The 15833-nt window shown below is 39.9% G+C and overlaps 1 protein-coding gene across 1 annotated transcript; it reads right to left on the bottom strand.

Moving 5' to 3' along the window:
• Positions 1-349: 349 nt before the first annotated feature.
• Positions 350-11876, bottom strand: AQP4 (aquaporin 4). The gene is made up of 5 exons (XM_070942333.1): positions 11834-11876; positions 6383-6797; positions 3897-4061; positions 1734-1814; positions 350-804 (listed from the first exon to the last, which is right to left on the bottom strand). The coding sequence occupies exons 1-5, from the start codon at positions 11863-11865 to the stop codon at positions 526-528; spliced, it is 972 nt and encodes a 323-aa protein (XP_070798434.1). The 5' UTR covers positions 11866-11876; the 3' UTR covers positions 350-525.
• Between the last annotated feature and the right edge of the window lie 3957 nt (positions 11877-15833).

Here is a 15833-nt window from a genome sequence, read left to right as displayed (position 1 = left end):
GAAATGGATATAAAATGAATTATGCAAAGCAAAAAAAATGAATTTGCAAATAAATCAGGGAAACATTTAGCATATAAATCAAGAAATGAAAAAGAAAACAATATGGAAATTTCAAAAGGGGAACACTGTATTAATGGATAATATGGCAACATGCACAAAAAAATACATCAATATTATTCTATTTTGTATAAAGGACATAGGATTCCCAAGAAGAAATTAGAATTGAACTATTTTTTAAAATTTTGGAAGATATGAATTTTGGAGCAAATTTCATAAAATGGATGTCTTTTTTTCTTATTTCTTTTGTCTTCTCTCTTCATTCTAAACATTAGTTCTTGTTAGTTATATATGTATGCTATCATCTCACATACGATCTGATTAAACAGCTAATTCACTGATGATATTGTCCAACATTTAAAGTTATCTCAAGTGACAAACTCACAACAGATCTGTTTCTTTTATAAGTAGAAAACCATCTGTAGATATACTGGCAGGCTGGTCTCTGCTTTCAGTGCTTCTTGCTAGTCATACGGATGATAGCACCTCATTGGTAGGATCTCTTCCTTTCTTATCATCACCCCTTTCAAGATCAATGAAGTGGACCATTCCAGGTTTCTGGAGTAGATCATCTGTTTCCCTCTGGCTCTTGGGATCTTCTACTTCAATGTATTTTCCTTTGGATTGCTGGGTTGTCTTACTAAGGGTTTCCTTGAACGTGTGCTTAAGGTCATCATCAGGGCAATAGACGTATTGATAAAGAGCACCTGCCAGGACAGCTCCTATAATTGGTCCCAGCCAATATACCTGTTCAAAATCAGAAGGAGAGGAAATTTGATACAGGCGGATTAAAAACTGACTAATAAATGAAAGGGTAGATAGTAAAGTTCCTTTGGCAAATGGCTTGCAATAACATGATTGGTTACCGTCTCCTATACTTCTACAAGGAAATACAAAAGCCAACATTTATGGTTTAGCAGTAGATATCTTTTCTATACTTTCTGCACAAATACTCAAACCCAGACAAACTAACCACATTTTTAAGATGTCCTTGCCATGTTGTTCCACAATGATATGTTGTGCCCAGGGGTGGGTTCTACTTACCTTTACTAGAAGCTTTACTAGAAGCTTCTGCGCATGTGCAGATCGCCTATGATGACATCCGGGGCGGTGGGTGGAGCCTTCCGCCAGTTTTACTACTGGTTCTTGCGAACTGGTCTAAACTGGGGGCAACCCACCACTGCTTGTGCCTTTCCTCGATGAAAATGTGTTAAATGTATTGGATGAAGAATGACTTGTGTTCAGAATTTTGATTGGACCATAATCTGTTTTCTTAATCATGAAGTCTATGATTCATAATGGAAAACTACAAATATAGGAAAGAGACCTGTGGGATTTCCCCCCCAAAAAAGTCAAGCTGAAAACTGCAACTATGGAATCTAAGCCTTCTTTTTAATATGCCCCATGCATGGTGAATGTAAACAAGCAGTGGAGCTTCAATCTTGACTTTTTGACCCCTTCTCCACAGGCGCAGTACCCCCAAAATAATCTTGATTTACCAATCTTAAAAAATTGAAAGGTATCTACAAAACAAAAAGAAAAAAATCTGGTTGTGCTTTTTTACACAAAAGCCACTTTATAATTTATTACCTTTTTATAAAATAATCAAACAAAATAACAGTTACAGATATTAAGTGCTCTGGAAAAATAAGGAATACTAAAGTATAATAACTTACCCAGTGATCTTTCCAGTTACCCATGATAACTGCAGGCCCAAATGAACGAGCAGGGTTCATGCTGGCCCCTGTGTAACTGATCTGCAGTAGGTATACACAAAGAAATATATTAATATTTGGAAAGGAAGAATATTATTAACCATAAGCAAACATGCTGTTATAGAATCATCCTTTTCCAGTGGCACTGAAATGAGGGATGCCAATTCTAGGACTCTTATACATCTCCTTCCTTAGGGGCATATTTGTGGATGAAAAAGGTTACCAGGTGTGGTTTTCACCTGCTTGGAAAAGAAACTTGCTGATCTGTTGATGGCATTGCTGGGCTCTTTCTATTGGAGCAGGTAAAATGAGGGACCATTTTTTTTACATAATACACTTGACATCTGAACTCATGTCTGATAATGCCCTTTGAGCCCTTCCCATTTGACTGGCAACACATTTTCTAATTCTTTCTTCATTTTATAAGCGTAGGTTTTGATGATAGAGTACCTTTGACAAAATGTACATTTTTGTAGGGGCTTAGAAAGAGACAGATCATTTCCAAGAACTGTGCTTTCTCTACAGCTTTGGAAAGGGACATCTGTTTTCCTTCCTTCCTTCCTTCCTTCCTCCCTTCCTACCTACCTACCAACCTACCTATTACCTAGCTACCTTCCCATTGATTCATTCAGTTTCTATAGCTACTCATTTCAGTTAATGACTCTGGGCAGTGTACAATTCAAAAAATATACTACAGTTAAAACACTCACAACATTTTAAAACAATAAAAAACAATAAAAAATATGGCTATTGGGACATTAAATGACAACAAGTAGATTCATACATTGCACTGTTAAAAATGAGCATGTTATTGTTCTGTGAATTAAACAGTCTGATAGAATAGCACCTGAGCCACAGCTCATCAGATTCAAATACTATAAATAAATAAATATTATAAATAAATAAATTTCAAAATATGCATGTGTATGCACGCACGCAGACATACACACACACAAGTATATCCTTATATAGCATAAGGATACTAGTTACTTGAGTGACTGCCTATTCCAGAGGTGGGTTTCAGTAGGTTCTGACCAGTTCTGGAGAACTAGTAGCGGAAATTTTGAGTAATTAGGAGAACCGGTAGTAAAAATTCTGATTGGCCCCGCCCCCATCTATTCTCTGCCTCCCAAGTCCCAGCTGATCGGGAGGAAATGGGGATTTTGCAGTAAACTTCCCCTGGAGTGGGGAGGGAATGGAGATTTTACAGTATCTTTCCCCTGCCACGCCCACCAAGCCATGCCACGTCCATCAAGCCACACTCACAGAACCGGTAGTAAAAAATTTTTAAACCCACCACTGGCCTGTTCCCTATAGTATCTTCCCAATCCCTTCAATCTGGGTGGGTTAGGATGCTCTAGGGTCCTTCAATTAAACAATGTCATCCATTGGGTTCCCAGAAGTACAATGCCTTCTATCTGCAATGCCTGCTGTCTGAAATGAGGTTTTCCGCAAGATCTGGATTGCCTCCATTCTGTTGTTGTTCAGAAAAAGTATTGAAGACTTTGCCACATTCCCTCTGGTCTGTTGTGATTGCCATCATTGCCCTTTGATTGATACCATTGTAATTACAGAGAGTTGCCCAGAATCATTAGGAGTTCGGTGGCATACAGGTTAAATAAATAAATAAATAAATAAATAAATAAATAAATAAATAAATAAATAAATAAATAAATAAATAGTAGTAGTAGTAGTTGTTATTATTATTATTATTATTATTATTAAAAATAATATTTTTTCATTTATTTACTTTAGGTGTTTGTTAAACAATGAAGTGAACCAGCATTATTTCAAGTCATATACTAAGTAAGCTAAAAAAATTAATATAAAATAAAATTAATTATATATTTATACATACACACATATTTTGTGTATATTTATACACACATCCAAAGAGCAAGAGAAACATATAAGAATATTATAAATTTTAATATTGATTTGACTCAAATGATTCCAAATATACTTGCTTGGGTATAAATATTTTAAATATAATTAACTGAAAGTTACAGCCTCTGACCATAAATGGGTTTCACAATAATAAGCTAATAGGCTACTTAGAACATTGCTACTCTACATAATTTATAAGTACCTAGCTAAAAAAAGCTAATGAAAGAAGCAACTTACAGCAAATAGATGTCCTATTGCAACCGATAGTCCAATTGCCAATGCCACAGAACCAGTGACATCATTTCGCTTAGAATCACAGCTGGCAAAAATAGTAAAAACCAGCTGGAAGGTAATTATCAGCTCCACCAAGAGTCCATGTCCACTGGAAAGTTCTGCATGTATCTAGAAGAGGAAACACACAGGGAGCCAGGCAGCATAAATAAAGTGTGAAATTGTAATTACCAACCCGCTAATTAAAACAGTTTCAAAGTAAATAAGTGTTGTGGAAAGAAAGAAAATAGAATAAGGCAAGGAAATAATACACTGTTAAAAGCCTTTTAAGTAACAGCCTCTTGGGTAATCTGGGCTTCCTTGACAGGTGGCTCTGAAAGGCTCATTAGCCATTGGATTGTTGGGATACTGAGATGTGTATTTTGTGTCTTCACATGAAACAGCCCTGCTCTAAACATGAGATGGTTTGTTTGCCTGATTGTAGTGTAGATCTAGCTAATATGGCTTCTATATTGTGCCCCAAAGGTGCTTTTTCAAGAGGCAACTGGACTTTCTTGTTTTTCTTTGAAGACATTTTGCTTCTCATCCAAAAAGCTTCTTCACATCTGAATTGAAGAAGCTTCTTAGATGAGAAGCTAAATGTCCTGAATGACTGAGAATCTCCATAGACACATTGCATTATATATTGTAGGTGACAGTAGTAAATTAAGCCAATGTGATGTATTCTCCAAACCATGATGAACATATGTTTGTGTGATGCATACACCCACCAACAGCCTTACACGCAACCTAACATCAGCTCTGGCCCTTATTTATATTTATATGTGTATATGTATAAAATAGCCCCCTTCCTTTCTTGGGTTTTGATGGGAATTTCAAACAAGATTCTTAAGAATACAGCTATTTTTCTATTTTTTTTTCTTCAGCAGATCCATGATTTAGTTTTCTGTTATAAACCCATTAATTAGCTCTTATTCAATTAATTTCAGTTTCAAATAAAAATTGACAGAATGTAAGTGCAGTTTCATATCCTGCAGTGAGGTTAATTGATAGAAGAGAACAAAGCTAGAACCAAAAGCAAAGTCTATTTTTAAAAAAACATTACCTTAAATATACACTTTTTTTGTTTTAATATATTTATACTTTTCTCTTAAAATATTTCATGCCTGGATATTATACCTTATATCAATTCTTTTTTTAGTTAGAAATATCTACTAAGGAACAATTCTTAAGTACAGAATAAAAAAAAACTGCAAATAAGCTATTTCAAATGTATTCGAATAAAAACAGTTCCTTGCTTTAAGTTAAACTGTATATGCCCCCCACAGTTTATTAGGACCTGATACATGCATATAACTGTTGTGAAATATTTAGCAGTTAGTTTACAGTAAAGAATGGATTTATGGGGCACAGGGCACCCTGCCTATCAAAGTTTCTTATTAACATTTTTCTTTAAGGCATTCTAAATCCGTTCAAAGAAATACATTCCATGTGGGCCTGGAGTTTTATCAAAAGGTCACTTTTGAATTAAAAAATAATCACATGAACCACTTGAGAAACTGCTATTCAAATTTTAAAGCAGTTTCTCAAAATACTTTCATTAGATTTATATAATTCTAAACACCTTATATTCATTTTAGCCCTTGGCATCCACATCATCATCATCTATAATAATAAAAAGATGCTGAATGAATTTAAGTTATCCAGATCGTGTTCAAAAATCCATGCTAAAATATGAATGAGATTTAGAATGTTTGTTTGTATATTAATGTGACTCACCTGAATGTGAGTTCACATTGGAAAATCATTTGTTTTGTAAACTTATAAAAGCACGGAGGTATGTGTGTCAATTTTTATTCTGAATTTATTAACCGGGCATTGTTCCCCAATACAGAGATCAATTAAAACCATTTTCTGGGATCCCCAATCTAATATCTGTGGGTGTGGTTTGCTCCCACAACCATGGCCCACAACCAAAGAGCTGTGGTGGCGCAGTGGTTAAAGTGCAGTACTGCAGGCTACATTTGCTGACTGCCGATTGCCAGCAGTTCGGCAGTTCAAGTCCCACCAGCTCAAAGTTGATTCAACCTTCCATCCTTCTGAGGTTGGTAAAATGAGGACCCAGATTGTTGGGGGCAATATGCTGACACTGTAAACTGCTTAGAGAGGGCTAAAAGCACTGTGAAGCAGTATATAAGTCTAAGTGCTATTGCTATTGCTATTGCTACTGCACAGTGTCTTTGATATGAAAAGAAAATGTCTAGTGAAGATATTGGACTAAGCCTGGGGAGGAGAACTTAATTTCAAGTCCACCTTTAGCTATGCAAATTGATTGCCTGACTTTGGATCAGTCACCCTCTCAACTGGGAAGAGGTTCTTCAGCCATTTTCAAAAAGAAATTGCTTTTCCCCATTCAGCAAATGCTAAAATCTGTTTGCAAGGCTTGGATTCTGTCTTATTAGAAAGGGTAATTCTCCATTCTTTCAACCTACCTGGGTAACTCCCAATCCCCCAATTACACTTGATGGTGTGACCAGATAGAGTATGCCTGCCCCTGCAATGGCACCCAGGCATTGGGCTACAATATAGAAAACTGACTTGGCAAGGCTGATCTTCCGAGTGCAAACCATTGCAATGGTCACTGCAGGGTTAATATGGCCACCACTGATATGTCCAATGCACTGGACCATTGTTGCAATGCTGAGTCCAAAACACAGAGAAATAAGGACCATGTCCACAGGCAAGGGTTTTTCAATCCCACCCCAGTTGATTGTAGAGCCAAGGCTGAGGAAGACAAAAATGAGCATGGCTAAGAATTCTGCTGACACAGACTTCCAGAAGGACTTGGTCCAGATGCCTTTAAATGCTGCCATGACGGCCTCGCAATTACACCATCGGCCACACTTACTGAAAAGGAAAACAAAGCAGCATAAGGATGTGATCCTATCATTTAAGAAATGCTTTAAAAATGAACATGATATCATTTGCAAAGAACTAATAACAGGAACAGCTTGTAAGAATCTATCACAGACCTGTAATTAGCCAATAACAGTCCCACATCTGCATGGAATGAAGAATGGGGGGGGAGGGGAGAGATCCCATCTGATCATTTCTATTCTACATTGTCATACTTTTATTGATACTCTCCACCTCTGAGGGAAGAATTACCTGAATCAGGAAAACTAGGGATACTTGCCATGAAAAAATAAGATTGACACTCAATGCTATCCTAGGTCTCAAGAGCTCCAGTAAATTGTCTCTTTAGAGCTATCCAAGGTGCTGCAAGTTCAGCCTGGATATTTCAAGTCTTCCCTGTTGCTTAAAGTGTGATCTCCTTGAGACAGCAGAAAATGAAGCCAGCATGAAATGTGCAGTGTCCATTGCCTCTGTTCCCAATTACTGACAACCACCTGATTTTTCCCCAATATAATGGGTGTCACAGCCTATTAGATTTTTTTATATTTTGAGTCTGCCTTTGGATAATGTTAGAACAATGGGAAGAAATGACACTTTAACAGTGATAAAATATTTCAGTTTGTTTCATTCATGGGCTGAGGTGAGATGAAGGCAACATCCTGAGGATACAGCAGAAAAAAAAAAGATATTGCCATGGTTTATTCCATGGTTAAATGCAAGTATCTGAGTAAGGTGAGCATTATTCTATATGGATGTCTGCTCATTAAGACATCTGGACAATGCATGTCTTCTGGCTTTTGTTCTTTTGTGATATGACTTCTGTTCTACGGGTCCTACATTTCTGCTTTGATGTTGATTTAGTTTTCCATACTATCTCTTCTTCCTCCCACTGCTTACTACTACCCAGCATTGTTCCATCCACTGCTTCTATCTATAAGCATAGATAATAGAATCTAATAGATTCTAATAGAATCCTATTTTGCCTCTCAAAGACCAGCTAGGCTAACAATGCAAAGCTACATGTCAATTATATCCTTTGGATTTTATTTTTTCCATCTGTTGTCTTCTATCTGTGGTCACATTTCTTCAGAACTAAAGCTAAACAGTTACTTTTATTTCAATCTTTTATAACTTCAAGTTATGCACTGAATGTGTATCCATCATTCCACAATCATGTAGACCCTGGGTTAGCAAGGACAGTATATCTAGAAAGCACAAATTGGGGAAGGTTATTCTACATAATGCTTTTATGGAATAGAATCAAGACTTTGCTCATATAAAGGTAAGGGTTTCTCCTGTCCAGTTATGTCCGAATCTAGGAGGTGGTGCTCATCTCCGTTTCCTAGCTGAGGATCCAGTGTTGTCCAAAGACATTTCAATGTCCAGTATGACTATACGCAGAGGCACATGGAATGCGGTTACTTTCCCATCAAAATGATGCCTATTTATCTACTTACATTTGCATGATTTCGAGCTGCTAGGTCAGCAGGAGCTGATATATATTTAATTTTAAATATTAGTATTTAAATGAAGTTTTCAAAAGTTTACAGGGTACGTGATACACTTTAAAAGCTTCCAATAACTATACTTTGAGTTTTAAAATGAAATGTTTTTGTTTTAGGACTACATAATAGAAAAAATAGATATGCTTCTATTTAAACAAGAGCATAAAACAAGTGACATACAGTGAAAGGGTGGGAGTCAGAAACACCACACAAGTCTTCCAAATTTCTCTTTGTGCAGCATTCCTGAAACATTAAAATCATCCTGAAAGACAGCTAAATTAGCAAGTGATAATTTATCTGGACCAGAAATGAAGTAAAGGGAAATTTTTTATTTATCTGCTCAAAGTTGTCATCTTTTGTAATGGTGAAGAATTGGTATTCCCAAATCATACTGGATATTTGTGAATTCCAAAAATACTTTTGCGAAACATGCTTGGAATAAGTGAGAAACTTGTGAAATGATGAAACTTGATCAGAATAAGCTACAACCAACAATTGATTTCACTGATCATGTAATCTATATTAGAGAATGCTAAAATTTAAAGATAGCAAAAGAGGCTTTCTTTTTGTCTGTCTCTTGTTATCAGTACCCAAAGCTGTGGTCCCAATTATCCAAATGTTGTACAGATATATTCAATATCCTGCATACCAGCACATCCAAAATGCTATTATGGCATCAGCCCATATTATGGGCTGTTGGCAACGTGAAAGTATTTCACAACTGCAATGTGAATGAACTATGGCAGCCTGAAGATTTATGGGATGTAGGTCCTCAGATTACAGTACATATGTCCAGTACCATGAATACTTAAACAGGCTATTTGTTTCTGGCCTGAGTGCCAAGTGCCCCTTTTCAAATTCTCTCTTCAAAGAGATAAATATAAGCCCATTGCTGCTGGTTTCTTCCTTGAAAAAACAAACCAAAATACTCTGCAAACACAGTTTAGCAAAAAAAATTGTGCTGCACTTGGCTGGAAAATGTCAACTCTAAGGTTTTTTCTTGTTGACATTATTTCTGTGTGTGGTTTAGAGTTCTTAAAGCCACCTCAGAAGAGCAACATGCCTCAAAAGGATGGCTTTAAGCGCAAAACCACTCATTACCTTGTCCATTGCTTGATGCCAATATTGCATGGTTTGAATCTCAGCCCAAAGTGAACCACCATCCAGATTTTAGGCCTGCCTCCTCCCAACTGTGTTCTTCAAATCAGTTAGACTTCAGCTTCCTTGACCTCCTAGACTGGATGGGGTAGATATATTAGTGTAGATCAGAGGTCTCCAACCTTGGGAACTTTAAGCCTGGAGAACTTCAATTCTCAGAATTCAAAATTCAGAATTCAAAAGAAAGCTGGCTGGGGAATTCTGAAGCAGTGGTGAAATCCAAATTTTTTTGCTACCGGTTTTGTGGGCATGGCTTGGTGGGCATGGTGTGGCTTGGTGGGCTGGCTTGGTAGACCTGGCAGGAGAAGGATACTGCAGAATCCCCATTCCCTCCCCACTCCTAGGGAAGGATATTGCAAAATCTCCATTCCCACCCCACTCTGGGGCAAGGCAAAGGTGGTATTTGCGGGTTCTCCAAACTAGTCAAAATTTCTGCTACCGGTTCTCCAGAACCTGTCAGCACCTGCTGGATTTCACCCCTGAGTTGAAGTCCTCCAGGCTTAAAGTTCCCAAGGTTGGAGACCCCTGGTCTAGATGGATGGTCTCACTCTCAACTGAGGAGGAGTGAAGTCCAGCACAAAGGGCCTTTTCTTTAACTGCTTCAGGAAAGCTTTCAGGAGATCCAAAGTCCACTTGCTCCTCGCGGGATCTGGTCTCTGCATCAGGCGGGCTTTGAAAGGGAAGGGAAGGCAACTTCTCTACCTAACAAGAACTTCGCACCAAGAGACATTTCCATCCCGCACCGGCTGCAACTCCTAGATTTCCTTTTCCCCCAAACAGAAGCACCCGAGCCGCGTTTCTTCTGACAAGTTTTGAGCGACCTACTTTCCAGCCCGAGCCTTTCAGTCGGGAGCTTGGGGGATGGAGAGGGGAAGGGAAAGGAAGACACCCCCAGACAGTCTTTGCAGGCACGGAAATGAAAGCCTTTTATCCCGGCGCGAAGAGGCTCCGGGTTTCGGCAGGTCAGCAGAGACCGAAGAGGAAGGCAGCGCCAGTCTAGAAGGCTAGAAAGAAAAGCACTGGAAGGCCAAGGGAGCGCGCGGGGCATCCCCGGGGAGCCGAGCTGGGCAAGATTTGTAGCGCGCCGCGGATGCAGCTTCTAACGGGCTCCGCGTCCAGAGGCGCTGCGATCTGTTTACGAGGCAGCGCAAACTGCTGGCAAAGGAGTTTTTTCTAGGATCCTTTCCAAATACATAGGTGAAAAGGACGGGAACTGCCCTTGACATTTAGCTATTACAAATCTCCCAGGTTTAACGTTTCATACCGTTATACGCTCACCGAGCTTCCACAAGCTCTCTCTCTCTCTCTCTCTCTCTCTCTCTCTCTCTCTCTCTCTCTCACACACACACACACACACACACACACACACACACACACACCAGACACGGTGCCAACGGTACGAAAAACGCACGCAAGTGTCTTTCTTTAAAAAACATCTCTTTTTTTTTTTAAAAAAGTAAAGAACCATTAGATTAAACAACAAGGCAAGGTGCAACGGTACTTGAGGTAGGAAGCGGTAAAGGAACCAAAGCTAATCAGAAAGTCGTGTGTAATTTCCAACAATTTCCAACAGGATTCTATTCTATACTATTCCCTAAGGCTGCATTACTATTACTATTAGTCTTCTCACCTTTCCTATCACCCATCTCCTCCCACTTATGACTGCATGGCTGTAACTTTGTTGCTTGTATCCTTACGATTTATATTGATATTCATTGTTTCCTGATTGCTTATTTGTACCCTGTGACTATCATCAAGTGTTGTACCTTATGATTCTTCACGAATGTATCTTGTCCTTTTATGTACACTGAGAGCATATGCTCCAAGACAAATTCCTTCCTATTGTATTCTAGGTCAATAAAAGCACAGTGGCACAATCCAACGGGCAGGGGTTCCGGCCTCGGCTCGCTGGTTTTTTGGGGAGGGGGGACTGGTTGGGAGGGAAAACGGGAGCGGGAGAGGGAAGGGCTCCAAAAGGCAAGGGGATCTAAGCCAAGACCGTGTCCCGCAACGCCTCTGCCCCTTATTGACTGGGCCGGTTACCTCTGAGGACCCTTCGCAGAGAGCCTTATCCCGACTCGCGTTTACTCCCCTCTTCCAAAACTTCTCGCGACGGTCCCTCAAATTTCGGAGGAGGGACTCGCGTGGGGGCCTCTCCCATCTCTCAGTAGACCTGGCCAGTCCCCCGACCCAAGAAAGGTTGGGTCTCTTCCGTGGGTACCTCTTGGCCGAGGGAGGCCGAAGGAATCGGACAAAGGGCCAGGGGACAATCGGGGGAAGGAAGGCAGCCAAGGCGCATCTTTCCAACCGAGGTACCCCAAGCGATCCCCACCATCCCCCACCCCGCCCGATCATTCGACTCACCCCCAAGCTCTGGGCGCCGCTTCCTCGCTCATGCCTTCTCGCGTGTGGCGCGCCTGGCTAGAGCCCGAGCCGCGAGAGGGGGAGTGGCGGAGCCCGGGGTGCTTGGGGGAATCGGGTTACTGCTTCTCTCTGGCCCGGTGGACTTTTCCAAGTGGAGGCTGTGGGCCGACCAGCTGGCCAGGCGTTGGGTTATATTTGAACTCCGAATAACTTTCCCATACCTGATCAACCCGAAAGGGGTGGAGCCGCCTCCCGCAGCCCGAGCGCCTGCTGCCGAGGAAGGGAGAGGAACGGAGCGCGCCGACACTTGGCCCGCGATCTCAGGCTCTGGGCTGGAACAGCCGGCAGAAAAGGCTTCCCGGGACTTGCCAGCCCTTGCCATGAGTGGAGTCCAAAGGGAAGCTTGTTGTGCCTGAGCTGGGGAGTCCCCCCGCCCCCACTCCCGTCTGGCTCGTGGCAAAGCGGAACGGCTTGACCCAGAAGTAGCACGCTCGCTGCACGCAAACGAAGTGCTCGGCCTCTTTATCTGGACCTCCCTCGCCCTAAACTCTGCTTTGTTTAATCATGATGTAAGCACAATTGCCTGGGATCAGGCAAGCCATGAGTTGGGTCTGACCTTTCTCAAGACTCTGAGAAGTCCAGCAGCAGGAGATTCATTGGATCTCCACCTGACTTTCTCCTGCCTGCATCCTAGGACAACATAAATTTTCCTCTATTATTTTCTTTTCATTTAGGTCAGTGGCCCAATAAAAGATATAGAGTGGAGTGGAGTGGGATAGGATAGGATAGGATAGGATAGGATAGGATAGGATAGGATAGGATAGGATAGAATAGAATAGAATAGAATAGAATAGAATAGAATAGAATAGGAGAAGAGAAGAGAAGAGAAGAGAAGGGAAGGGAAGAGAAGAGAAGAGAAGAGAAGAGAAGAGAAGAGAAGAGAAGAGAAGAGAAGAGAAGAGAAGAGAAGAGAAGAGAAGAGAAGAGAAGAGAAGAGAATTCGTTATTGGCCAAGTGTGATTGGACATACAAGGAATTTGTCTCCGGTGCATAAGTGCATACAAGCAACAAGTGACAAATCATGATTATAAGTATGAAGAGAAAGCCCAAAATACTGAAATGACTATAAGAGTTACAGTTTAATAGATTAATGTTTTTGTTTTGATTGAAAAATATTGTCCCATCATCTTATTTTAATCGCTGCACACCACACATAGAATTGAACTCTTCGCTGTGTGAACCCAGCAGGTACTCTGTCTCCCTTACGGCAGACTTAACAGACCTTGAAGTATCCAAGGGCCTTCATTCTGGCGGGGTGTCTTGCTTCTTCCCCTCAGCTCTCCTTGATAGCTGATATGTGAAGATTCCCCATCCAGAGAGACAATGGATGTACAGGAACAATAGAGTATCGGCTTCTTCAATGTTTAGAGATATTCATAATAGCTTTATTTCAGCATTATTACGGTACATATATATCCAGGGCTTACAGGATAATTCTACACTTCCCTGATGCATTCATACAAACCCTGCTACAATGTACAATGTAGCCAGGTTCTGTGTTGCAATACTTGAAATATGTCAGAAAATGACCTGTGTCAGAAGTCAGTTTTAATGACCATTATGGAGTTTTTAATTATTTATATTAGTTTCAATTTACCGTGTTTTATGTCCTTTTATTGTTTTTATCCCTCCTTTTAGATTGTTTAAATATTTTTGTGTTTATATTTTTTTTTTAGCTTTTTATGTGGTTTTATATTTGTATTGTTTATATTTTTTTGTACGCCACCTTTCTTATACTGGTCTTTGGCCCTAATAAAGGTTGATGTGATTTGATGTGATTTGATGTATGGGAATTGGGACAAACCTGCCCCTAAATTGGGGCCATGGGCTGTTCTAAGCCTTATCATGTAGACTGTGTGTGAACCTACTCATGATGTTTCTATCCTATAGCTGTTTCTTCCCTCATCTATAGACAGCAGATATGCAACTTTTGTATCCAACATTTAGTACAAATTAGGCATTAAAAATTGCAAAAGACAAGTTGAAAATTAAAGTGAGGCTCGTCTTTGAAAGCACATTAAACCCATTAGACAGGTTTTCCTGTGGCTTTGTTGATCACCTGATGCTTATCCCATGCTGCTTATAGTAAGGTTTCCATGAACAACCTGTCTTAAGAATTGGAATGCATACTGTGCATAAGACTTTCAAGATTCTTTGAAGGTTTACTGGAAAACAAAGCAGACAATATTGCCCTAAATTGGCCAATAGTACAAAAACAATTTTGTCCTTATTTTTAATAAAAACAAATGCAATCTGCAAAGACATCCGAGAACAAAGATGTATACTCTTCCGTTTCCCACTCTGAAACATATCCAGTGTAATCCTGATTTTCTATTTAATTTTGGCTTTCCAGACTGGAAAGTGTAATGGTAGTGTACAAGTTTCAGACTTTGAACATTTTGATCCAATGTTGGCCAGTTCATTAAGTCTTAAGAAATGCTTCATCCCTTGAAATTTATATCAAAAACTCCCACAAGAAATCAGTCAAGGTTTTGCTCCATTGCTGCAGGCTGCAGTCCCAGGAGTTTACTAGGACTATACTTTTCCAGCAGAGAAGAATTCTCATGTTGCCAGAGAAGACAGTCGTCTGCTGAGAAAGTAGACAAGGAAACTTAATTGATTTGAACATTTTAGAGTTTCTTTTGGCTTTTATGGAAACATACAAAAAATAGCTTGTTTCCTTATGTTTTACTTAAATAATTAGGTAATAATTTGCTACAAGGAAAAACAGTGATATATAACAATGGTAAATAAAACAGAAATTGTGCATTGGTGCACAAGTGCAAGTTCAGCTGACTTCATATCTCTGGCTGTGGTACTTAGCCATAATTCCTTCCTCTTGCAACAAGAACCTAGAAATATTAAATCATATGGTTTGATTTTGGGACTCATCCTTTTTAGTCACACATCCTAGAACCAATTAACGATGTGTGACAAGGGCCACTGTACTAAATATGTTTATGACATAGCTGGACTAAAGCCTTTGGGACATCTAGCTATTGATGTTGTCATCAAGCAAAAAATAAATAAATAAATAAATAAAAGAAAATAATAACATAACATAAAATAAATAAAATAAAATAAAATCTGAAGCTACTAAGATTATGGGAACATGGGATCTAGAACAGTGGTCCCCAACCCCCGGTCCGCGGACCGGTGCCGGGCCGTGGAGTACCTGGCACCGGGCCGCACAGCGGCCGGGGGACATAAACGCTGCAGCGCAAAGGCTCCTGGGCCGTGCGCAAAAGCTCCTGGCCATGCGCAATGGGCCGTGCGCAAAAGCTCCTGGGCCGTGCCCCCACCCCTGCGCGCGCTCAGCGGGCCGCGGCGATAAAAAGGTTGGGGACCACTGATCTAGAACATAGATCATAGAAATGATCTATGTTCATAGAAAAGCTCAGTCCAATGAAAAAATAAATGAAATAACTACAAATTGACAGGCCACCAGTAAATAGACTAAGATTGCACAGTTTCAATCAGATTGCAGTTTATTATTCAGGTCATGAAAAACAAAGAAGGAATGGCATTACTTTTCTAGTTAGGAAGTTTATAGCAAAAGTGGTACTTGGCTATAATGCAATTAATGACTGAATAATATCAATTACATTTTGTGGACAACCCTTTAATATAACGATCTTTCAAGCTGATGTCTATGGATTTTCTCAGTTATTCAGGTCATGTTTGTTCCAAAGGTTCTTTTTCAAAAAAGGCAGCTGGACTTTGTTTTTCCTTGAAGACCTTTTGCTTCTCATCCAAGACGCTTCTTCAGTTCTGATTGAATGTTGGAAGATGGAAGGATTTGTAATCCTTGCAGTCATCTTGTCATTGACACTCATTCTGATAGTGGTTGAGGACACTTGGAGGTTTATCTGTGCCTTTAGGGTCACCTGAATAGTTCAAATGCTGTGAAGCCTTCTTGGAATTGCTGAAAGGACTGTGT

This window comes from Pituophis catenifer, unplaced genomic scaffold (genome assembly GCF_029215685.1).
Source record: "Pituophis catenifer annectens isolate HBS135680 unplaced genomic scaffold, rPitCat1.0.hap2 SCAF_3, whole genome shotgun sequence".
Lineage (NCBI taxonomy): Eukaryota > Metazoa > Chordata > Lepidosauria > Squamata > Colubridae > Pituophis > Pituophis catenifer.
Note: the sequence above shows the minus strand (reverse complement) of the source record. Positions and strands in the feature narration are given on the sequence as shown.